Genomic DNA, 25,191 nt, shown 5'->3' on the forward strand with positions numbered 1-25,191 from the left:
CAATATTCAAGACACAGTATGTTTTGCTTTTGAATGAGTTAAGTATTAGTGTTTTTGTGCCAAAATGTGTAACACTCATAACATTTTTCTGGGTTGTATTAATAATTAAAGCTGTGAGCAACATTGACTAGCGCCCCCATCCCCTGCCACACACTCTCTACTCTGCAAATAAGGAAACTTTATTCGTCATTTCCTGTTGCCACTGGGTGACACTGACTACTAATTCGAGAAGTAACCTATACAAATCTTCAAGGTGTCGTCTTCATTATACACACCAATTATGATCAATATCTGACCTTGTATAGCAGAATTACTGTATTTTCCGGAGTATATGTCGCTCCGGAGTATAAGTCGCACCGGCCGATAATGCATAATAAAGAAGGAAAAATACACCGGAGTGTAAGTCGCATTTTTGGGGGAAATTTATTTGATAAAACCCAACACCAAGAATAGACATTTGAAAGGCAATTTAAAATAAATAAAGAATAGTGAACAACAGGCTGAATAAGTGTACGTTATATGAGGCATAAATAACCAACTGGTATGTTAACGTAACATATTATGGTAAGAGTCATTCAAATAACTATAACATATAGAACATGCTATACAATCTGTCACTCCTAATCGCTAAATCCCATGAAATCTTATACGTCTAGTCTCTTACGTGAATGACATCAATAATATTATATTGTGTTCATCATTTCACACATAAGTCGCTCCTGAGTATAAGTCGCACCCCCGGCCAAACTATGAAAAAAACTGCGACTTATAGTCCGAAAAATACGATATTAACATTTACATTTTTGTGGCTATTCATCAGACTGATTAAGGTTTGTCACCATGACCCACCTATATCCTATAGCGTGGGTTAAAATGTTTTGCATTTTGTCATCGTCCCTCTGTCCACTATTTGTGGTTTTAATTTGGGCTCATTTGGATAAAGTCCTTAGAAGAAGTTTGTCAAAATACAACCCCAGATTTTGGCCCATAATGGCCAGTCCAAGCCAAAACGTTTTGTTTGTTCGCGATCTTGGGTTCTTGAGACTTTTTTGTGCAGTCTGTCATGATAGACATCCCACCAAATTTGGTGGTGATTGGGGAAACTAGAAGCAGGGGATATATTTTTAATGTATAGGGGGCGTTACTAGGTGAGTTTTGGAGGTGGGTGTTCGGCATGAAATATGACATTTTTCACCGGGCCTTGGTAATTTGTCAAGCGAAAAAATGTGAGTAAATGCGCAAAATTATAATAATAAAGGTACCATTTACAAATAGCGTCTAAGCCAGGCCTGGGCAATTATTTTGACTCGGGGGGGCCAAATTTAGACAAAAAAATATCTGATTTTTAGGAACACTAATACAAAACCTCACAATAATGTCTGAATTCTAAAAACGTTATGTCAGACCTCCTTAAAAAAACGGAATGGAATTTTACGTTTTGTTACTGAATGAGACACCCAGAATGTACATGAAAATATAGAATGTGGGATTTATAGTATTAACTATGAACGATAAAACACTGAATATTGACAACATATGAAAGTCACACCCCCTCTCCATCGACATATTTTACAATTGAGCGAAACGCAACAAAAATGCAACAAACACAGCGAAATATGAATGCGAAGGGTAAAAAAATAAAAAACACCTACAATGTGATATATCACTAAGCTTTAGAACTTTGTTGTAAAAATCTCTTTCCGCATCTGTCCCTGACACCCACATTTCAGGCTCGCTCTGGAAACACTTTGTGGAAACGCTCCCCACCCACACTGCTTGGTGCCTTGTCTGAGCTGCTGTGACTTACATTACCATAGTAACTAATTAGATGACCATAGTAACTAATTAGGTTACCATAGTAGCTAGTATACCATGCAAAAGCGCAGATTCCAACCATTGAAATACTTTGTATAGTTCAAGACTTACGGTCATTAGAAAACATCACTGCACATCATAATGGCAGCTACAGTTTTCACCTTAAAAAGATCTAAAAAAATTATTTGGGAATGTCCGGCGGGCCAGACTGAAACAATTAAAGGGGAACATTATCACAATTTCAGAAGGGTTAAAACCATTAAAAATCAGTTCCCAGTGGCTTATTTTATTTTTCGAAGTTTTTTTCAAAATTTTACTCATCACGCAATATCCCTAAAAAAAGCTTCAGAGTGCCTGATTTTAACCATCGTTATAAACACCCGTCCATTTTCCTGTGACGTCACATAGTGATGCCAACACAAACAAACATGGAGGAAAGAACAGCAAGCTATAGCGACATTAGCTCGGATTCAGACTCGGATTTCAGCGGCTTAAGCGATTCAACAGATTACGCATGTATTGAAACGGATGGTTGTAGTGTGGAGGCAGGTAGCCAAAACCAAATTGAAGAAGAAACTGAAGCTATTGAGCCATATCGGTTTGAACCGTATGCAAGCGAAACCGACGAAAACGACACAACAGCCAGCGACATGGGAGAAAGCGAGGACGAATTTGGCGATCGCCTTCTAACCAACGATTGGTATGTGTTTGTTTGGCATTAAAGGAAACTAACAACTATGAACTAGGTTTACAGCATATGAAATACATTTGGCAACAACATGCACTTTGAGAGTGCAGACAGCCCAGTTTTCATCAATTAATATATTCTGTAGACATACCCTCATCCGCTCTCTTTTCCTGAAAGCTGATCTGTCCAGTCCAGTTGGAAATGCATCTGCTTTGAGTGTCGCAGGATATCCACACATTCTTGCCATCTCTGTCGTAGCATAGCTTTCGTGGGTAAAGTGTGCGGAACAAACGTCCAATTTCTTGCCACTTTGGCATCTTTGGGCCACTGGTGCAACTTGAATCCGTCCCTGTTGGTGTTGTTACACCCTCCGACAACACACCGACGAGGCATGATGTCTCCAAGGTACGGAAAACAGTCGAAAAAACGGAAAATAACAGAGCTGATTTGACTCGGTGTTTGAGAAAATGGCGGATTGCTTCCCGATGTGACGTCATCGCTCCGAGAGCGAATAATAGAAAGGCGTTTAATTCGCCAAAATTCACCCATTTAGAGTTAGAAAATGGGTGAAAAAAATATATGGTCTTTTTTCTGCAACATCAAGGTATATATTGACGCTTACATAGGTCTGGTGATAATGTTCCCCTTTCCGCATGTGGCCCCCGGGCCTTAATTTGCCCAGGTCTGGTCTAAGCACTGCTATCATTTGGTGCTCAGGCCCCAAAAGCATTCATAAATAATGATTTATTTCAAAACAATGTTGTATTCATCACAGAAATACAATAGAATAATTTTGAACTCAGCCATGCTCTTAAAAGTTGTATCTCCGACCCCAACAGAAGTGGCAGGACCTCAACGTTGTCAGCAGTTTACTAAAATCCTTCTTTCGGAAACTTCCAGAGCCACTCTTCACCAACGGTGAGTCCAAATTTGTTAGGACAAGCTTCCTGCTTCATCGACAGTACTTCCTGTCATGGGCATCTGCTCAAAGAGGACTTCCTGTCTTGTCATTGCAGACAAGTACAACGATTTCATCGATGCCAACAGACTGGAAGATGCGTCAGACAGATTGAAGACAATGAAGAAGATGGTACCTAAATCATGTTTATTTTTTTATGTACTGTTTGACTTTTTTTGGTTTTATCGTTAATGGCAATCACTGTTTTGACATGGTTTTTTTTAGATCCGAGATCTTCCAGATTATTATTACCACACTCTGAAGTTCTTAGTGTGTCACCTGAAGACGGTGGCGGACCATTCTGATAAAAACAAGGTAAGTGAAGGATTTTTTTTAAATAGCAAAACATATTTTATTCTGGCAAAATAGGCAGTTTGATAGCACAATCAGGTGTTTTATGACAAAATACTGCAATTTTTGAGCAAAATATGTTATTCTCTTGAAGTGTTACTGTGTTTTCATGGCAAAATGACACATTTTGTGAAGCCATGTTGCCTTTCTTGGCAGACAAAGGCATTGTTTTGTCCAAAACTATGGTAGTCATGACAAAATCTAGTGTTTTTGTAGGAAAATACATAATTTTATTCCAAAACCATAACATTTTTGTAGCAAAATCTCGGGTTTCTACGCCAAAATACTGCATTTCATGGGCAAAGCATTGCATTATCTTGGATAAATATTGCATTTTCTTGTTCTTGTACATTGTTTTTATAGTACAATCTGGTGTTTTCATGGTAAAATGCGGAAGTTTGTGACATAATGTTACATTTCTTGGCAGACCAGAGCATTGTTTTGTCAAAACCTATGGTGGTCATGGCAAAATCTTGTTTTTGTAGGAAAATGTATAATTTCCTTGCAAAATCATTATATTTTTGTAGCAAAATGTTATGTTTCCATGCTAAAATTCTGCATTTTTTGGAAAAAAAAAAATCTATGGTGGTTATGACAAAAGGTGGTGTCTTTCATTTTCTTCAAGTTTTTGATGCAAAATGTAGATTTTATGGCAAAATAATGCATTTCTTGAGTAAAGAATTGCTTGCTCTCCCCGTGTTCTCCGGCTTCCTCCCACCTCCAAAGACATGCACCTGGGGATAGGTTGATTGGCAACACTAAATGGGCCCTAGTGTGCGAATGTTGTCTGTCTATCTGTGTTGGCCCTGTGGCGACTTGTCCAGGGTGTACCCCGCCTTCCGCCCGAATGCAGCTTAGATAGGCTCCAGCAACCTCCGCGACCCCGAAAGGGACAATCGGTAGAAAATGGATGGATGGATGGATGAATGTTGCATTTTCTTGGTCAGATACATTGTTTGAATGTTAAAATCAGTTGTTTTTTAATGGTAAACTGCCACATTTGGTGGGACAATGTTTCATTTTCTTGGCAGACCAGAGCATTGTCTTGTCAACACCTGTAGTGATCATGACAAAATCTAGTGTTTATGTGAGAAAATATACACTTTCCTTGCAAAACAATTACATTTTTATAGCAAAATCGATTGTTTCTATGCTAAAATACTATATATTTTGGGAGACAAAATTTATGGTGGTTATGATGAAATGTGGTGTCTTTCATTTTCTTGCAAAACGATCAAGTTTTTGTAGCAAAATGTAGATTTTATGACAACATGATACTGTGTTTCATGTTAAAATCTGGTGTTTAGAAAAAGATTGTGTTTTTACGTCAAAATACTGAATTTGGTAAGCAAACTATTGCATTGTCTTGGATGAATATTGCATTTTCTTGGTCAGATATAGTGTTTTCATGACAATATCAGCTGTTTTATGGCAAAATGGTGCATTTTATGACACAATGATGTATTTTCTTGGCAAACCAGATCATTCTCTTGACAAAACCTATAATGATCATTACAAAATCAAGGGTTGTTGTTGGAAAATATATAATTTCCTTGCAAAATCATACATGTCGATTTTATGGCAAGATCTAGTGTAATGTTTATATATACTGTACAGTGCGTGCTCTGTGTGTTAACTTGATACAGATGTTTTTTTGAAAATACAGTACATCCTGTCTATTAGCTGTTTGGTATTGGGATATTTAAAGATTTATTCTCTAAATAATTAAATGATGTAAAGTATTTAGCCTATTTGTAAAATCTAATAAAGCACAGCATTTTTCGGATAGGTTGATTGGCAACACTAAATTGGCCGTAGTGTGTGAATGTTGTCTGTCTATCTGTGTTGGCCCTGTGATGAGGTGCTGACTTGTCCAGGGTGTACCCCGCCTTCCGCCCGAATGCAGCTGAGATAGGCTCCAGCACCCTCCGCGACCCCAAAAGGGACAAGCGATAGAAAATGGATGAATGGATGAATGTTGCATTTACTTGGTCAGATACATTGTTTGAATGTTAAAATCAGTTGTTTTTTAATGGTAAACTGCCACATTTGGTGGGACAATGTTTCATTTTCTTGGCAGACCAGAGCATTGTCTTGTCAAAACCTGTAGTGATCATAACAAAATCTAGTGTTTATGTGCACTAAATGGGCCCTAGTGTGTGAATGTTGTCTGTCTATCTGTGTTGGCCCTGTGATGAGGTGGCGACTTGTCCAGGGTGTACACCGCCTTCCGCCCGATTGTAGCTGAGATAGGCTCCAGCACCCCCCGTGACCCCAAAAGGGACAAGCGGTAGAAAATGGATGGATGGATGTGCGAATATATACACTTTTCTTGCAAAACAATTACATTTTTATAGCAAAATTGATTGTTTCTCTGCTAAAATACTATATATTTTGGGAGACAAAATGTATGGCGGTTATGATGAAATGTGGTGTCTTTCATTTTCTTGCAAAACGGTCAAGTTTTTTGTCGCAAAATGTAGGTTTTATGACAAAATACTCAGATATGGTGTTTCATGTTTAAATCTGGTGTTTTTAATGATTCAATGCTGCATTTTCTGACACAATGTTGTATTTTCTTGACAGACAAGTGCATTGTCTTGGCAAAACCTATAGTGACTATGACACAATATAGTGTTTTTGGAGTAAATATATTATTTTCTTGCAAAACCATTACATTTTTGTAGAAAAATATTGTGTTTGTACGCCAAAATACTGAATCTGTTGAGCAAACTATTGCATTGTCTTGGATGAGTATTGCATTTTCTTGGTCAGATATAGTGTTTTCATGACAATATCAGCTGTTTTATGGCAAAATGGTGCATTTTATGACACAATGTTGCATTTTCTTGGCAAACCAGATCATTCTCTTGACAAAACCTATAAAGATCATTACAAAATCAAGGGTTGTTGTTGGAAAATATATAATTTCCTTGCAAAATCATACATGTAGATTTTATGGCAAGATCTAGTGTAATGTTTATATATACTGTACAGTGCGTGCTCTGTGTGTTAACTTGATACAGATGTACATCCTGTCTATTAGCTGTTTGGTATTGGGATATTTAAAGATTTCTTCCCTAAATAATTAAATGATTTAGCCTATTTGTAAAATCTAATAAAGCACAACATTTTTTGGATAGGTTGATTGGCAACAATTAATTGGCCGTAGTGTGTGAATGTTGTCTGTCTATCTGTGTTGGCCCTGTGATGAGGTGGTGACTTTTCCAGGGTGAACCCCGCCTTCCGCCCGAATGCAGCTGAGATAGGAAAAGCGGTAGAAAATGGATGGATGGATGTATAGCATGTTTGTTACGAAAAGGGCTAACAAAAGTGTTACCACTAGGTGGCAGACATTTTTACACCGAATGTTGAAGACGGTGGATGTTTGTTTATTAGCAAAGTTACCAATAAAAATAATGACCAACATATAAAAAACTAAGGTTGATATGAAATGTAACAATGCAATGTTGGTCTGAGCTTTTAATGTAGCCAATGGCTGAGCGCTTCTATTTTAACTGTACTTCCTGCTGATGTTATTATTTAAAATACCTATAATATAATAAACGACTCAGTGGCCTAGTGGTTAGAGTGTCCGCCCTGAGATCGGTAGGTTGTGAGTTCAAACCCCGGCTGTATCATACCAAAGACTATAAAAATGGGACCCATTACCTCAACATCAAGGGTTGTAATTGGGGGTTAAATCACCAAAAATGATTCCCGGGCGCAGCTACCGCTGCTGCCCACTGCTCCCCTCACCTCCCAGGGGGTGAACATGGGGATGAGTCAAATGCAGAGGACAAATATCACCACACCTAGTGTGTGTGCGACTCTAAATATTTTTTCCATTCATTATGGGTTTGCTACTAAATGTGTTGTACCAACGTGACTGATGTACTGCGTGGTGGTACATGTACATGTACATGTACATGTAGATGGAGCCACGTAACCTGGCTCTGGTGTTCGGGCCGACTCTGGTGCGGACGTCCGAGGACAACATGAAGGACATGGTGACACACATGCCCGACCGCTACAAGATAGTGGAGACGCTCGTCCAACATGTGAGCATCACACAAACGGACACACACAAATGCGGTATTAAGACAATGTAAATGTTGTTGTGTTTTGTTTTTTTGCAGTACATCTGGTTTTTCAGCGACGAGCCCGATAAGGATGAAAAGGTACACACGAGACAAACAATTTAAAGTCAGTGTTATTTATTGATTTATTAGGGCACTCTTTACTGCCTCATTCATGTGTTCGTTGTCGACTTATATGAATCATTAATACTGAATTGTTATTAATAATAATGGGCAAACATCAAAGGGTTCTCCTCACGTGTCTTTCCGCGCAGACGCCGGTGGACACGGAGGACGTGCAGCCCGCCCCCAACATCGACCACCTGTTGTCCAACATCGGGCGGACGGCTCTGCTCGGGGACGCCTCAGGTGAGCGCGCTGCCCCCTGCTGACCGCTGCCTGTCACCGTCACGAGTAGCGGCCGCACTTCCTCTAGCTTTAGCCACATGCTGATGTCATGCGTCTCGTTTTTCCGGGAGAAGGAGGGAATTCGATTGCAGAACAGAAACAATTGGAGACATGTGTCAGTATGACCTGAAGCACAGTAATGAACATTAAAATAAAACCTTTCTGATAGTGTCATCAGATGTCAGCATTATCGTCCCTGTATTGACATTTGGAGCCTGATATAATGACATCCATGACAAATTAGGCGTCCATGGGACGAAATCATCCTCATGGTTCATAATGGCATGGCATCTGTAAAGCTGACCTGTACCATGGTGTCACTATTAAAAAAAGAAAGGAAAACATTGACATTAAAACAAAAGAAAATGGAAGTTTCTCCTGGTTTACAGTCAGAATTTCCTCCTTTACAATATCTGATATGACATTTTTGTAGAATTGTGTGTCCCGACACGTTTCCTATCCTCTGCGCTCTCGTTCTCTTCTTTCCCTCCTCTCCACGTCGCTCATCCTTAACTTCTTCTCTGTGCGTTCTCTGCATTTCTCTTAGCTGAGCCTGTGGAGCAGACACTGCGGTAGGACGCCAACACGCCTGCCTATGACTGTGTGTGTGTTTGTGTTTGTGTTTGATTGTGTTTAGTGTCGCCGTCCCACTAATGAATTAACACAGGAAGCCTTTTAAAGCTGCTGTGTGTGACATTGGAGTGTACAATATAACCTCCCGACTAGTGTCCTGTATGCACCCACTCATACACAAAGTGCAGAGCTCTGAACTGGTAAAGGCTATTTGGGGTTTTCTCATATGATAAAACATAAATAGACAGATTATTTCTTGTTTTAAGCTTCCTAAAATACACTTATTTTGTGCTTATATTATAAGGATTTAACGGTAATGTAGATACTGCGCTGTTGCTGTTTCGAATTCCTCACATTAATGCCATGACGTGTGTAGGTTCCAAACAAAAACTTGATGACTGTAGTGTTTTTCTGGCACTTTTGCGTTGGACAGTCTGAAAACAAACTACATCGTCAATCAATCAATCAAAGTTTACTTATATAGCCCATAATCTAGTATTTAAAAGAGTAATAGATAGTTGTTTGATTTTGTTTAGTTATTGTGTACTTTTTACTGTGATAAAAGAGAATAAATGTCAATAGCACTTACCACAAATAACTCAAATATTTACAGTTGACACATTGGGACGGTATAGCTCGGTTGGTAGAGCGGCCGTGCCATCAACTTGAGGGTTGCAGGTTCGATCCCCGCTTCCGCCATCCTAGTCACTGCCGTTGTGTCCTTGGGCAAGACACTTTACCCACCTGCTCCCAGTGCCACCCACACTGGTTTAAATGTAACTTAGATATTGGGTTTCACTATGTAAAGCGCTTTGAGTCACTTGAGAAAAAGCGCTATATAAATATAATTCACTTCACTTCACTTCACATGTGATTGGTATTGATATCGGCCAATCTCACTCATTAATGATGGTTATTGCGATCGGCAGCGTACATCCCTGATCGTAACATCCCGAATATCAACTCATTTCAGTGTTTATTTTGGCGTCCCCACCCTCCGCCCTAATCTAAAAGCACAAAGAAACCAAAAAGAAGCAGAGAAAAGTTGTTTTGTATTTCAAAACACATTTGTTTTTCGTTACATATTCTTTACTCACTTGCGTCACGACATCATTATTTTTTTATTCTTCTTCGGTCAATGGTTAACCAAATAAACAAACAGTTGTACATTCATTGATTGAAAAAGAAAATGTTGCAGACCGAAAGGGTGAGGATGAAGTTGAACACTTATTGCGCCTAACCCTATAAACAATGTCAAGTACAAGATGAACTTCCGAAAATTATGAAATGTCCTTTGTACAACATATTATAAATACACATTATACACAACATAAACACAGTTCAATTATATACACAGTAAAGGCATGTGAAATATCCTTGTACACGTGTTAAACCTTTGCACCAATTATATACTATATACAAACATGCAAATTAGACAACATGGACAAAATGTATTTAAAATGTTACCGTGTACATGGACCCTGAAAAAAATGATGTGATTATGACGTGCATTTTCATGCATCATCTTAAATCAGAATACTTTACCTTGACATCCGCAGAACCTAACATAAACGGAAAGACGTGTTATTGTTTTTGCTATAGCGACATCTTTTGGACGAGTTTAAACACTGCAGGTGCTGAAGAAGCAGTAGAATTCCACTGTAAACAAACACGGCTTTGTGCGACGTTATCACGGTATTTATTTATCAATTTTTCATTCTGTCCACTACTTTTGTTTTACCGCTCTTTTTTAAATGGAGCTGTTTTGTGGCTTTTATGTTGGGATTACGTATAGGTTGCGGCACGTCTTCATGTTACGACATTCTGTGTACGCGCCCGAGGTTAGCAGTTAGCACTTGAAGTAGCTGCAAGGACGTGAATAAAACAGCTCGTTAAGGCGACAACTGGATCCCTCCTTTTATTTTTACATCGACACATGACACTCAATTACATTGAGTCAGACAATCGCTTCATTCCGAGACTAATACATTTTGTAATTATAATAGTATCTATAATAAATTTATTCGCAGTAAAGATAATTTCAATAAAGATGACAACACGCTTTAAAATGTGATATCGGAAATGATCGGTATCGTTTGTTTTTATTAACGGTATCGTTTTTTGTTTTGTTTTGTTTTGTTTCTTTTTTTATTAAATCAACATAAAAAACACAAGATACACTTACAATTAGTACACCAACCCAAACAACCTCCCTCCCCCATTTACACTCATTCACACAAAAGGGTTGTTTCTTTCTGTTATTAATATTCTGGTTCCTACATTATATATCAATATATATCAATACAGTCTGCAAGGGATACAGTCCGTAAGCACACATGATTGTGCGTGCTGCTGGTCCACTAATAGTACTAACCTTTAACACTTAATTTGACTCATTTTCATTAATTACTAGTTTCTATGTAACTGTTTTTATATTGTTTTACTTTCTTTTTTATTCAAGAAAATGTTTTTAATTTATTTATCTTATTTTATTTATTTTTTAAAAAGGACCTTATCTTCACCATACCTGGTTGTCCAAATTAGGCATAATAATGTGTTAATTCCACGACTGCATATATCAGTATCGGTTGATATCGGTATCGGTAATTAAGGGTTTGGTCAATATCGAAATATCGGATATCGGCAAAAAGCCATTATCGGACATCCCTAAATTTCAACCCAAATTTTGGAAGATGTGTTTTAAAGCGCTACAATCCGAATAACTATCGGCATAAACCCCCCGTCTCGATGGGAATGAAATGTTGATCCGAAGGCGTGTGATGGGGTCAGAATATACTGAATGGCGTGTTTACATGAAGCATTTTTATTCCAGTTAGGCTTTTGATCCGATTGAATGCGTCCATGCACACATCGCTAATGACGTCGTCTACGTCTTTGTCTTCTCCAACCCAAACCAAAGCCATAGCTGGATTGCAGTCCTGTGGGAAACACTGCACACCCTTAGCTCGCCACACAATTGGGATTGTTGTTTTTCTTTAAAAAGGTGTGTGTGAGTGTGGGTGTGTGTGTGGGTGGGTGTGTTCTGGGCTTAAGGACTCAGAGACAAAAACACAGACTTTTAAGCGTGTTCAAATTATTCTTATATTGCACATGATGTGCCACAGTAGCCACGCCCATAATTTGATGATGTCACTTCTTATTAGCGCCGCAGGGGAAAAAATTGGTGGCAGATTAGAGGACTAGAGATAGCATGGCCAACTCGCTTTCAAAGATGGAAGCAAACATGGCGCCCTGAAGCCACGTGAGGGCCTTTGACCAATCGGAGAGAGTATGGCCAGAGGCTCTCCTAAATGGTAGGGCTGGAATGTGGAGGCGAGCGACAAACTGGATTCAAATGGATCGTACAAAATAAAGAAACCAAGGGACCGTACAGAGACAAAGTGTACCTATTCCAAAGGCGTGCTACCTGGAAAGAATAATAAAAAATGGTGGAATTCATGAGTTATGGACGAGAGATTTCAATCAAGTAAAAGTGCCGCCAGACTTGTTTATATTTCGTCTGCGGAGTCAGTTTTAATACCGGTGAAGAATTTCAGAACGCAAAGTCTGTTTAAGATTTTTCAAATCCGTGGCTCTCATCTCTTATGTGTTCAGGATGCGTGAGGTCCCCCGGCCTCGTTTCATAAGCAGTTTTCTCCCAAAAAAATAAGCTCATTATTACTTTAAAATACTTTGATTTAGGGCTGGGCGAGTTTGTCTCTGTGCGATATAGAAAATGACAATATGGTGATATTGGAGTATACGTTCTCAGGCAGTTGCTTTTAGCTGCGGGAATTACACTACAGGCGTTTCTCACTCTTTCTTGTCTCTGCTTCTCACAGAGACATAAAACAAGCGCACCTTCTTACATACGTCACATACGTATACGCCCTCGCGGAGCAGAGAGGTAGCAACATGGGTAACGTTAGCTGTGGTGCGAGTGGTAACACGAGAGAGAGAAAGTGCAAATCTGGTAACAAATGAAGAAAGAATTAATTCCCAAGAAAAACAGTTGTCTGGCGGTGGTTTGGCTTCAAGCGGTAATTTGTCAAGTGCTACAAAAAGAAGCATTACTGCTAATATGTAGCATCATTTGAAAAGTCACCCGGTAGAGAATGAAGAGTGCTTACTCCGCATGTCAACATCTCCGTTCGGTGCCACACCAACTATGAAAAAAATAGTTAACAACAGAATGAGATAACGTCCGCAGGAACCTACCACATAGCGAAGGACATACCCTATTTGATTTCCTATTATGCAGCTCATTTTTATTTGACAGTTATTGAAATATCTTGTGTGACATCAAAGTGCACTTTATTTATTTTAAACTATTGTAGTGGCGTTCTGTACAAAAAGTGCACTTTAATTTAGTGTTGTTTTGATATGTCATCTTAGTGACATCATGCACAAAAGTGCACTTATAGCTTGTTTTAAAATGTCTCTGACAATCTTGCACTGATACTGCTGTGATTATATGCATCAAGTGTTCATTCAAGGCTAAGGCAAAATATCGAGATATATATATCGTGTATCGTGACATGGCCTAAAAATATCGAGATATTAAAAAAAGGCCATACTTTGATTACTGTGCTACCTTACACACCTGCAAACCAGTCAGTTGTTGCTGTATCCGTAATACGCCGATAGGGAGAAGTTTGTATTTACACGATGAGTCGGGTGTGTTTTGACCTCCGCCGAACCCTTGAGACCGACTCACCGAACCTCTAGGGTTCGATCGAACCCAGGTTAAGAACCACTGATATAAATTAAGTCTTTGTTACTTAGAATATGTTCCCCATACTAAAGTGTTACCAAAAACATATAACTTTGTCTTGAATTGAAAAAAAAACATTTTATTTTTCACTAAAGAAGGGTTCGATACTTGCCAACCTTGAGACCTCCGATTTCGGGAGGTGGGGGTGTGGTCGGGGGTGGGGCGGGGGGCGTGGTTAAGATATATATATATATATATAAGAAATACTTGACTTTCAGTGAATTCTAGCTATATATATATATATATATTCTATTACATATATATATATATATATATATATATATATATATATATATATATATATACAGTATATATATAAATAAATAAATAAAAGAAATACTTGAATTTCAGTGTTCATTTATTTACACATATACACACACATAACACTCATCTACTCATTGTTGAGTTAAGGGTTGAATTGTCCATCCTTGTTCTATTCTCTGTCACTATTTCAGAACACACACATTATAAAAATATACATTATAAAATCAATAAGAAAACGGGAGCTCTAGATTGGGAGTCTAAATTAGGATCAGAAGTTCCTATATAAACATTGCGCACTCACGTCGCCTTTTTGTATTGATTACTGCAGCTGTGCACTGGATTCATTCACAAATACAAACTACAACTCACAAACACTTTAGAGTTAGGCTCCACCATCAGAATGTGTACTTAAACTTATAAAGATCACATGGATATTATTCAGTGAGTTGATTCACCAAAACTAACCTGTTATACAGGAGGAAAAAGCACACAGGACGTTTCAATTGTTCACAGACTGGTCGCTCTCATCAGAATGACAAGACACTTCCGGTCTGCAGGTGATAGCATTCAATTGGGAAGAAACGCCCTACTGCCCCCTACTGACCAATGTGAATACTGATAAATGTGGAATGACAGCTCCAAAAACGAATTCAAACCACAAAATAAAATAAATCAATCAACACAAAAATGTGACACATTATGGGTGGGTCACATATGCATGTACAGTAGATGGCAGTATTGTCCTGTTTAAAAGTGTCACAACATTGCTGTTTACGGCAGACGAACTGCTTTACGGTAGACGAAAACTTGACTGCTGTTGTTGTGTGTTGTTACCGCGCTGGGAGGACGTTAATGAAACTGCCTCACAATAAACCCACATAAGAAACCAAGAACTCGCCCTCAATCATTAGCTGCTTATATTGTGGGAAAGCGGACGTGTGAACAGGCTGTCAACACGTCACTCAGGTCCGCATGGAGCTGGAGGGGGCGTGGCCTCCAGCTCCGCCTGAATTTCGGGAGAAAATTTGTCCCTGGAGGTTTTCGGGAGAGGCGCTGAATTTTGTGAGTCTCCTGGAAAATCCGGGAGGGTTGGCAAGTATGATGAATGCGCATATGAAACTGGTGGGGTTCGTTACTTAAGAACCACTGCACTAGAGAAAAGCGCTATATAAATATAATTCACTTCACTTCACGGGATTACAGGGCGCCATGTTTGCTCCCAAAATTGAAACGGAGTTGGCCGTACGCGCTCATAGACACGCACAGTAGCGCCACCTGCTGGTGCAAACACGTCCTCGCCGCCTCTCATTCAAGCATGTCTCCACAAAAAAGTCTCTGAGTCCTCCCAACATTTTCATGTCCTCTTTTTCTTCCTCCACTAAAGTCTTCTTGTCTTCTTCCTCCCTCAGACTCCACCAACAGTGACTCAGCCAAATCAAAGGTAACGCCATCTTCCCCGCACGCCCTCTCGCCCTAGAGGCCTCGCGTTAACCGCCCCTCTTCCTCAGGGCTCGTGGGGGTCCAAGAAGGACCTGACCGCCAAGGACATCCTCACCCTGTCCATCATGTCCGCCGTCACGGGCCGCAAGCGCAGGAAGCGGCACGGCGCTCGCCGCGTGGGCAGCAGCACTGACGACGACTCGGAGCACGAGCCCGTCAAGGCGGGACACCTGGGCGCCGAGGAGGAGGAGGAGGAGGCGGAGTTAGCCGTGGGAGACACGGCTCCTCGTGCGGAGGTGGAGGAGGATGACGAGGAGGAGGAGGAAGAGGAAGAGGAAGAAGAGGAAGTCGTGCAGGCGGAGGTGAAAGAAGAGCCGGCGCCTCCTGGTCCCAGCAAGGAGGAAGAGGAGGCAGGAGGAAGGTCGAGCCAGGCCAAGGAGCCGGCATGGCGGGCGCCCGAGGACGCGCGCTCCATCGTGTCGGGCTACTCCACCCTCTCCACGCTGGGGCGGAGCCTGGGCTACGAAGGAAGGGCGGAGGACGCCGACGACGAACACAGCGAGCTGGTGAGCGAGACGGACAACGAGAGCGGCTTCGCCTCGCGCTCCCTCACGCAGGAGCGCCCCGAGAAGCGCATGGCGGTGCCGCCCCCCGTCCCGCCCAAACCCTCCACGCTAGCCGCCGCCGCCGTCACCCTCCCGCCCGCCGCGGACTGCGAAGGAGGGGCGAGATCCACCACGCCTTCGTCCTCGTCCTCGTCCTCGGCACACAGGGTTCACTCGCGGCCGTCCTTCAGCTCGCACAAGCTGATCCTGTGCGACACGCTCGCCCGCAAGAAGATGAAGGGCGAAAAGGCTCGCTCGCTCGACCTGCTGCACGGCGCCGCGCAGGATGTTAGTCCCAGGACGAGGCGAGAGTCCAGACCCCACCCCTCCTCAGGAAGCAGCCAGGAGAGTCTTCGGACCCGGTCGGCCGCACTGCCGCCGCCGAGCGAGGCCGCCTCCTTCGCGCCCGCCGCCAAGTCTCTCGCCGACCAGGTGCGCGCCCGCCTGCTGGGCTCGGCCGACGACCTGCGCAGCGTCGGCCTCCGCAAGCCACTCTCGCCCGAAAGCCGGCGGAAGAGGCGGGCCTGGCGCCGCCACACGGTGGTGGCGTCCCCGACCGAGACGTGCGACAAGCAGCCGCCGCCGCTGACCGTCACAGAGTTCCCGCTCTCCCCCGTCGGCGCTAAGACGGAAGACGGCTGCGAGCGGGGGCCTTCGGGCCGCCACGCGCCCACCTCCAGGTTCCACCAGTACCTGTGAGTCCCGGTGGCGAGCGTCCGCGCCGAGCTGCGGGTCAGCCGCCATCTTGTTATGTTTCCAAACTCACGCTTGTTGTGTACAGCAGGGGGCGCCAAAGCTCCTTTCAACGTTGCCAAAGCTCTTTTTTGTTCTCTTCCTTCTTCACGTTCTTTCCAAAATAGCAAAACAGCAGATATGCAAAAGTCTTGGGTCACATCCATCCACCAATTCTGTCATTTGTGCAGTACCTGCAAAGCACCAGTGGGGGTGCTGTTGCAACTCTTTAAAAGAGCTCCTTTTGCTTCCAATTGTAAACGCAGTCATTTTTATGAAACACTTTCCTGTCATCTGAAATTAGTATTAAATGTAGGAAAACGATTTTTAAAGTCAAGTACAATAGTAAATATTAACACACTTCCTGCTTCTTTTTGGTGGATTTTATTCACAGAAAGACTACAAAATGAATGACTATTAGTAAGCTGCAACAACTCAATGTGACTCAGGACTTTAGCACACGGCAAAATATTCCCACCTTTTAGGAAAAAAGGTCAACAAAATACATTTCATCACTTCCTGTTTTGTTTTTTTGTCTTTTGTAACATTTGTACAAAGTTGTTTTTAAAGTTGTAAATATCAACGTTTGTTTTGACCTTTTCTTAATAATAATAATAATAATCTTTGTTTTTATGGTTTACAAACGTGTGCACACAAACACACACGCCGTCATTTCTCTCAAGACTTGAAATGCTCCCTTAATATATTGTTTGTTTATATTCACTATATATATATGACATATATATATATATATATATGTTTTGTAAGTAAGTCGTGCTGTGACGTCACATGTCAGATGTGTAGCGAGATGCGACGAGACTTGACGTGTTTTCCCGACAAACTTTTTGTCCCGCCTCGTCTTTACGGATCTACGTGATCGGCAAACTGCTTTGGTGAGGTGTTTAGCACCGGGGGTGGAAAGACGAGTAAAAGTATGCGTCCTAAAAGTTGACACCCATTGAAAAAATACCTGAGTAGTTTAGTTTGACTGTCAATCACAGAGGAAACCAAAATGTGTTGTCTAAAGGCTGGAATTTAGACCGTTTACAAGTTGTGTGAGTGTGTAACTTTAATGCTAATGTGCGTACTTGACCCACTTTTTACATACACACTAAGGGTGTGAATCTTTGGGCACTGAACAATTTGATTCAGAATCGATTCCCGATTCAAACCGATTCCTCGCAACGTATTGTTAAGTATAATAATTATTATAAAACTTTTTCTAAAACCGGTTACTGGCTTTAAAGGCTCCTTCTGGTTGCATGGAGATGGCCTAAAAATTTTTTTTTTTTAAATGTATTTTTATTTAAAATTTTTTTAAATTGATTGATTTAAAAATTTTTTATGACAAACATCAAAACGATCAAATGTACAACACCCGCATCTGAAGCTTACTGCTTTATTTTAAGATGTGTAGCGAAGCCTCTTTTTTTCTTTTCTTTTTTTTAACAAAACCTTTCGGTTTGTCCTTTCATGGCGTATTTAAATGCGGCAGCTTCAAAAGCAAGTGTTTGAGCGCCTCTTCTAGGGGAGACGATGCACTTTTCTCACGTTTGCCGCTCATAAACCTACGGAGCCTTAAAGGGACATGGGGGGGGGGGGGGGGGGTTATAATTTTAATTTTTTTTTAGACATGTATCTCGTGCGCACGAGAAACTTTTTATAAAGTTATAAATAAAAAATTATAAATAAAAAATTCTCGTGCGCACGAGAAAGTTTCTCAAAAATTTTTTTTTTTTTTGTAGACATGTATCTTGTGCGCACAAGAAAGTTTCTCTAAATTTTTTATTATTATTTTTTTTAGACATGTATCTCGTGCGCAACGAGAAACTATCTTGTGCGCACGAGAAACTTTTTATAAAGTTATAAATAAAAAATTATTTAAAAAAATTTCTCGTGCGCACAAGAAAGTTTCTCTAAATTTTTTATTATTATTTTTTTGTAGACATGTATCTTGTGCGCACGAGAAACTTTTTATAGTTATAAATAAGAAAATATTAAAAAAAATGTTCTAGTGCGCACAAGAAAGTTTCTCTAAATTTTTTTTTTTTTTTTTTAGACATGTATCTCGTGCGCACGAGAAACTATCTATAAAGTTATAAATAAAAAATTATTTTTAAAAATTTCTCGTGCGCACAAGAAAGTTTCTCTACATTTTTTATTGTTATTTTTTTGTAGACATGTATCTCGTGCGCACGACAAACTTTCTCGTGCACACGAGATACATGTCTAAAAAAAATATTATTTTTAATTTTTTTATAACTTTATAAAACTTTCTTGTGCGCTCGAGATAGTTTCTCATGCGCACAAGATACATGTCCAAAAAAATAAAATAAAATAAAATATTAAAAAAAACAGATCCGGGGGACCCAAATTAATGTTAAAAGTCTACGTTGGGACCTTCATTAACACAAGTCGTTAGCTACTTTCCACCTCTGGTTCTAACTTCCTGTCTTCCGGTCACATGATCCATCCAAACAGTCTTGTCATACCTCAACATTACTTTTTTTTTTTTTTTTTTTTCAACAAGTGCCTAATTTCTGGAATGTCCAGCAGTGCCACGCTCAATTATTTTCCATTCTTCTTCTTCCTGTCTGTTCTTGTGTGGTTTTCACACTCTCCTAAGATGTCTACCTTCAACCTAAAGTGGGCATAAAGACTTGAAATAAGCACATGTCATGCCAAGGACTCGTCTATGCACTCCCTCTGCCTCACACACTTGTTATGTTTGTGTACATATATCTTCATTAATATGTAACATATTGTCTGACATTGTGTACATTTAAGTCATTGAAAGTGCTCCTCCTCGTGGCTGTGTGCTTTAAAGCAAGGTTGTTATTATTATTATTGTTATTATAAGATGTAAATAAAAAGAAGTACGTTCAAAAACCTAAATAAAAAGGCAGTGTGTTTTCTGGGTGGTAAATGTAGCATGCTGCCCTCTTGTGGTTACAGCTCAGTATTGCAGAACAAATACTTATTTTTAGCATCCCCCTTCTGGCATATTTTAGGATCGTTTGAGTTCAAGGGTCACCAAACTGAAGATTGAGTGCCAGAATTGGTTTATAGGTCAAATTTCATTTCTTGTCAAAGAGTTTCGGGAATATAAAGTACGGTCTTGAATATTTATGCACATATTTGTCAATGTTACAACTTACTATGTTTGGAGTTATTCCAGATAAATGTAAAAAAGTTGTTTTCTTTCCAATGGCACAGCCAAAGTTTTTGCCCCAATGCTTGATTTGTATTGGCCCCTGGAGAATAGAACAAATGAATAATTAGAGCAGGGGTGTCAAACGTACGGCCCGCAGGATGAGTTTGCAGAGTATAAAAATGAACCTGAAATTTTTGAATGAAAGAAACCGCTGTTCTAAATGTGTCCACTAGATGTCGCAATAGCAAATATTTGTATCTTTGTAGATGATGCTACTTAAGTAAAAAAGAAACCACATGTTAGTACAAGCCGAGGAAAATGATCAAACTACATAAATAACATACTGCAATTAGATTTTGATATCATTTTTTTTATCTTGATTGAAAATTAACACCAACATTATCACATAATTTATTCAGAAAATATAAATAACTATATATACTATTAACCGCAACAGGTAATGGTAAAAAAATATTGTTCTGTTTTTAAACAAAGACAACAATCTTAAATTGTCTTTATTTTTTAGTTATCGTGCCGTGATTTTACCAGTGCGGCCCACTTGGGGGTAGATTTTTCTCCATGTGGCCCCCGATCTAAAAGGAGTTTGACACCCCTTTATAGAGCCAAATTAAAAGGGGTGTGAATATTCAAAAGAAAACTATCAGACAATGAATATTATTGAAATATACATGGGATATTCTAACCTAGTGATTTTATTGAGTTGAACAATAATAGTAAATCCTTAGATTTCCCTTGCTCTGTGAAAAAAAGCACACTAGTAAGGTTACAAAAAGCAAATAAGGAGCAAGCTTTTTACTGAAAATTAGTCAAACATTTTGTAAATATTTGTTTTTATTATAGACCGGATGTTAACAGACAACTGTTAAAACGTCAACAGTAACTGGGCTGATAGTTATAATAATTCATATTTCTTTCTGGTAGCTCGGGGAGGAAACTCAACATACAAACTGTTATTTCCGGGGAAAATGACGTCATGTTGTCTTTACAAAAACAAAAATACAATCAGTAAAACAATTCAAGTCCAGAACGGGGGGGGGGCGGTAACGATTTAGTCCTCAATGACTGCCAGGAGTCTCTAGTCGCTGGTGGTCTGTCCCCGGTCCTCCCCGGACTGGCTCTGCAGGAGCTCCGTGTTCTGGGCCCTCAGTCTCTCCAGCTCCCGCTCCAGCTCCCGCAGCCTCGGCAGGGAGTCCTCCACGCTCACGCCCCCGGGCTCCGCGGCGCGCCTCAGCCGGTTGTTGTCCTCCTCCAGCCGGGACATGCACTTCTCCAGCTCCAAGTACTCCTGGACCAGCTCCTGCTTGGTCATGTTCTGCAGGCTCTCGACGTGGTACATCTCGTAGGTCTCCGAAAAGTCCCGCTGCAGAAACTCCCCGCCGGCGTTCCCGGCTCGGCCGATGCCGTCGCTGCCGACGCCGACGCCGACTCCGAGTCCGCCGCCGCCGCTGCCGACGTCGTCGTCCTCGTCGTCGTGCTCGAAGAGGTCCTCCTCGCTGCCCGTGTCGTCCGTGCGCCGGGGTCCGGTCTCGGTGTTGAGGTCGGGCTCCTCCCGGTCGTGCTCGTCCATGAGGAACTGGGTGGTGTTATAAGGGGCCACCGGGAGCCCCTTGGCGAACATCTCCTCCCGCAGGCGGGACGCCCTGGCCGTCTCTCGCTCCTCCAGCGCCTTCCTTTCGTCCCAGGAAAGTTTGTAGTAAGGCTTCCAGTTGCGCTTCTTCTTGGCGGCGCGACGCCGGTGACGCTTCCGGCCCAGGCGCGCGTCCAGACCGGTGTCGGAGTCGACTTGCAGCCCCTCTTGGGCCTGGTTCGGGGTCTCCCCCGGTGGCGGAGCTGCTGCTGCTTGTGCTGCATCCCCGGGGTTGCTACGGTCGTCCCCGGCAGCAAAGCCGGGGCACACCCCCTTCTGCCACAACTTGTCCTGCTGCTCGCCCCTCTGGCGCCCTCTTGTGCCGTTATGTGGCACTGCAGGCTGGCTGGCAGGGAGATGCTTGTCGGCGCTGCTTCCACCTGATGGGCTGCCACAACTTTTCAGGTGATGCGTCTGCTCCGCTGGATCTGTCATCTTTTCCGCTTTCTCTCTTCTGGCTCCTATTTGTCCCCTAGCGCATCTTATAACCTCAACACCCCAAAAAAAAAAAAAAAAAAAAAAAAAAAAAAACAACGTCAAAGTTCGCGAAACTGAGTTATGCTGCAATCCCCCCAAAAATAATAGTGCGGATTGTTTTGTTTTTCAAAAAAAAAAGTTGTGGTTGAAAACGTGACGTAAAGTTAGTAAATAAATAACACTCCCAGAGGGTTTGACAGGGCAACTGTCGCTAACTACTGTTAACCGTTTCGACGCTGTCAAAGTCAACGTGACGCTTGTAGACGACGTCCCGCCGTCACAACAGTATCCAGTGTGCGGTTCCAGTAGCGAGAGCTGCTCTTTATATACGTGCTCCGCCTCCAGCCACGCGCATGGCATCGCTCGCTACCCCCGGTGCATTGTGGGATGTGGCGTGCGTCTGCCCGTACATTACAACCAAAGTGATACTCCGTGAACTACAATAACCAGAAGGCTTGGGTGATTGACGTGTGCGCGAGCCAATCGGATGCCGGGATGTCGAGCAGGTCAGCGTCAACTTCTCTCGTCGCTGATTGGACAAATGGGCGGTTTCGCTGTTGCTAAGCCTGAGCGACTTTCTGATTGGGCGGTTTGGTTGTCAGTCAACGTGACGTCACGCACACCAAGAAAGCGATCCTGGGCTTCGGCTCGGGCGATACCACCTGGCAAATTCCGGGTGAGGGTTTTTAAAAAAATGACATGCAGTTGCAACAAAGCATTTGAAAACGACCAGATAATCTCGCTAAGACACATAAATTATTTTAATATCATGGGTTACAGGCTTATTTTGACAATAAAAATATGGCATTCAAAAGTAAATTGTACGAGCAAAACATACACCCCTTACGTTTAAAGCAAAGTGAAGGAGCTCTCTAAAAGAAGCTAGTCCGTTTCAAATGTTCGCGAAGATAAATGGCTTCTAAAGACGCATTTCCGACATAATGCAAACTACAGCGTTTAACTACAAACAAATGCGTCGTTCTTAAGTGAATGTGAGCGTTGAATAATTTGATGGAGGGGGTTTTGTGGCGTCGCGCGGAATGATACCCACTGGGGGTGTGGGTCGGCACGGGCTGGCGGAAGTGTGGAATCAGCCGTAAACAAACGTCAAATGCAGTAAAGCCACCAAGCCGAGCACAGCGACAAGATGTTTGTAAAGAAGGGCGGCGCACGTTTGCCTCATCGTCATTCAAAACTTCTCACCGGAGCCGCTTTGAAGCGTCGAGAGCATTTCTGCGAGCGCCCTTTCCTTCCTTCCTTTCGCAGTGCAAGTGCTGTAGCGTCATGTGGAACACGCTAAGGACAAGCTAGCTTTGGCTAACGTTGGCTAGCAAAGCGAGACACTGCGCCACTTCCAAACAAATAAGCCATTTCCAGCACCAAAATACAATTAAAAAACGGTTGCGTGATAAGTGATCGGCCGTTCGAGCAAACGAGGGTGGGGTGGGGGGCAACGCGGGAAAAATAAACGCCATTGCTGACACCGTGAATGAGGCGGCTAATGCTAAGCTAGCTCATTCGACGCGAAACAATGCAATTGGTCAATAAAAAGTATTTTTTTTTGCCAAAACGTACTCTCCCTTGATTAACATGATCGATTAAACGAGCAAATCAGATATAACTCAATAAGCGTCACAATTGGCAACACCAGGTCATTGTTAACAACACCGGGGGTCTGGTATACTTCCTGGAGTGCGCTACTTCCCTGTTGGGAGTTCTGTACTACGAGAGACTCTTCCATTTATTACGCATCACTACACAACTTTTCATCGATTTTACTTAATCCTGTCAAATTAGACTTCAGTATGCTATCAAAAGAAGCGAATGAAACCGTCACATTAGCGCCCAAACGCCGAGGGTGCTCCAGGAATTAGACAGTGCCCAGGCTCCCGTGTTAGTGTAACGAGGACTAGTTTTACAAGTGGCACCATTGTGGATTTAATGTTTATTATATATGTGGTAACCGGTATCATTCAAATAAACTGACGTCATATTTAACTGCGCGTATTTATTTAAGGTTGACTAGTAGTATTGGTAGTAGTATGGCTGCAAACAACACAGGCCTGATGTTTCCACTAATAGAAGCAGGCAGAGTTTCAGGCCTGGTAAATAAAGCTTGGACATTTCCAGTTAATATGGAACCTAATGGCCGCCAGGATGGACAAATAACATACCACGGCGGCTGCAGGCAAAACTGCTCCTTCTGCACTGATCACACAGCTTGTGCGGATTAGCAGACATGACTTAATCTCAAAACGTGGGTGCAGCAATGGAGGGGGAAATGAAAGATAGATATTGTTTTGAAAAAAAGGCCTCATTCGACAGTTCTGCACAGTGGAGTTGGTGTGAGAGTGTTTCACAGGGGATTAGAGGAGGCTGCATTAGGGAGTGCATTGGAATCATCACCATGGTGTGCACACATTGTGACTTGGATTTTCTCCTCCATCACCTCAGGTAGAATAACTCCATCATGAAGACTTCCTTGCACGCCTGCGGCCTTTTTTAAACCCGAAGAGTGGCCACACATCTATCAGTATGTCCATCCAAAATAGTGCATTGTTGTAGCAGCAGTGGCAGTAACCAGCACTGACCACAGGAGAGCGCTGCTTCCTTTGTGATTGGTAAGAAAATGACTTGTTCTGTTTACTGGGAGCCTTTCTACCTAATGACAAATGTGTCTTGTTTTCTCCAGTAAAATTCATTTGTAAAGACAAGACGACCTCACTCACTGTGGCCTTTGCAGCAAAAAGATGCGCCCCCTACTCCCTACATCAAACACAAGGATGACCTCCTTTTATTTAATTGATTGCTTGCAACAAACATCAAGGTGAGATTTCCCATTTAGCTCAAAACCTTGCAGTGCAAACTTTCTTGGACTTACCTGCACACTTAACGACGTTCAACGCAAAAATATCTCACTTTTGATGTGTTATTTAAGCAATATGATTATTATTGGGGTTGTAGTTTGCTGTCTTTCCAATATTTTCATGTGTCATTTTCATTAATATTGCCTATCATAGCCTCTAGCCCAGTGGTTCTTAACCTTGTTGGCGGTACCGAACCACACCAGGTTCATATGCGCATTCACCGAACCCTTCTTTAGTGAAAAAAAAATATATATATATATATTTTTTATTTTTTTTCAAATTCAAGACAAAGTTATATGTTTTTGGTAACACTTTAGTATGGGGAACATATTCAAAGTAACAAAGACTTAATTTAAAG

The 25,191-nt window shown here is 41.6% G+C and overlaps 3 protein-coding genes across 6 annotated transcripts in view; 2 read left to right on the forward strand and 1 right to left on the reverse strand.

Moving 5' to 3' along the window:
• Positions 1-18,278, forward strand: part of arhgap23a (Rho GTPase activating protein 23a) — a 150,335-nt gene extending 132,057 nt beyond the window's left edge. For all 4 annotated transcript variants that reach the window (XM_061981288.1, XM_061981287.1, XM_061981289.1 and 1 more), the window contains 8 exons: positions 3,343-3,421; positions 3,520-3,593; positions 3,687-3,776; positions 7,748-7,873; positions 7,952-7,993; positions 8,167-8,260; positions 15,320-15,351; positions 15,419-18,278. In XM_061981288.1, coding sequence (XP_061837272.1) covers positions 3,343-3,421; positions 3,520-3,593; positions 3,687-3,776; positions 7,748-7,873; positions 7,952-7,993; positions 8,167-8,260; positions 15,320-15,351; positions 15,419-16,654 — 1,773 coding nt within the window. In that variant the 3' untranslated portion in view covers positions 16,655-18,278. The remainder of the gene's footprint in view (positions 1-3,342; positions 3,422-3,519; positions 3,594-3,686; positions 3,777-7,747; positions 7,874-7,951; positions 7,994-8,166; positions 8,261-15,319; positions 15,352-15,418) is intronic.
• A 2,397-nt stretch (positions 18,279-20,675) lies between these two features.
• On the reverse strand, positions 20,676-22,279 carry hexim1 (HEXIM P-TEFb complex subunit 1). The gene has a single exon (XM_061981290.1). The coding sequence runs from the start codon at positions 21,922-21,924 to the stop codon at positions 20,938-20,940; it is 987 nt and encodes a 328-aa protein (XP_061837274.1). The 5' UTR covers positions 21,925-22,279; the 3' UTR covers positions 20,676-20,937.
• A 588-nt stretch (positions 22,280-22,867) lies between these two features.
• Positions 22,868-25,191, forward strand: part of plcd3a (phospholipase C, delta 3a) — a 62,010-nt gene continuing 59,686 nt past the window's right edge. Inside the window, exons 1-2 of the mRNA XM_061981291.1 lie at positions 22,868-24,587; positions 24,659-24,793. The gene's annotated coding sequence lies outside the window, so the exon portion shown is untranslated. The remainder of the gene's footprint in view (positions 24,588-24,658; positions 24,794-25,191) is intronic.

This window comes from Nerophis lumbriciformis, linkage group LG24 (genome assembly GCF_033978685.3).
Source record: "Nerophis lumbriciformis linkage group LG24, RoL_Nlum_v2.1, whole genome shotgun sequence".
NCBI lineage: Eukaryota > Metazoa > Chordata > Actinopteri > Syngnathiformes > Syngnathidae > Nerophis > Nerophis lumbriciformis.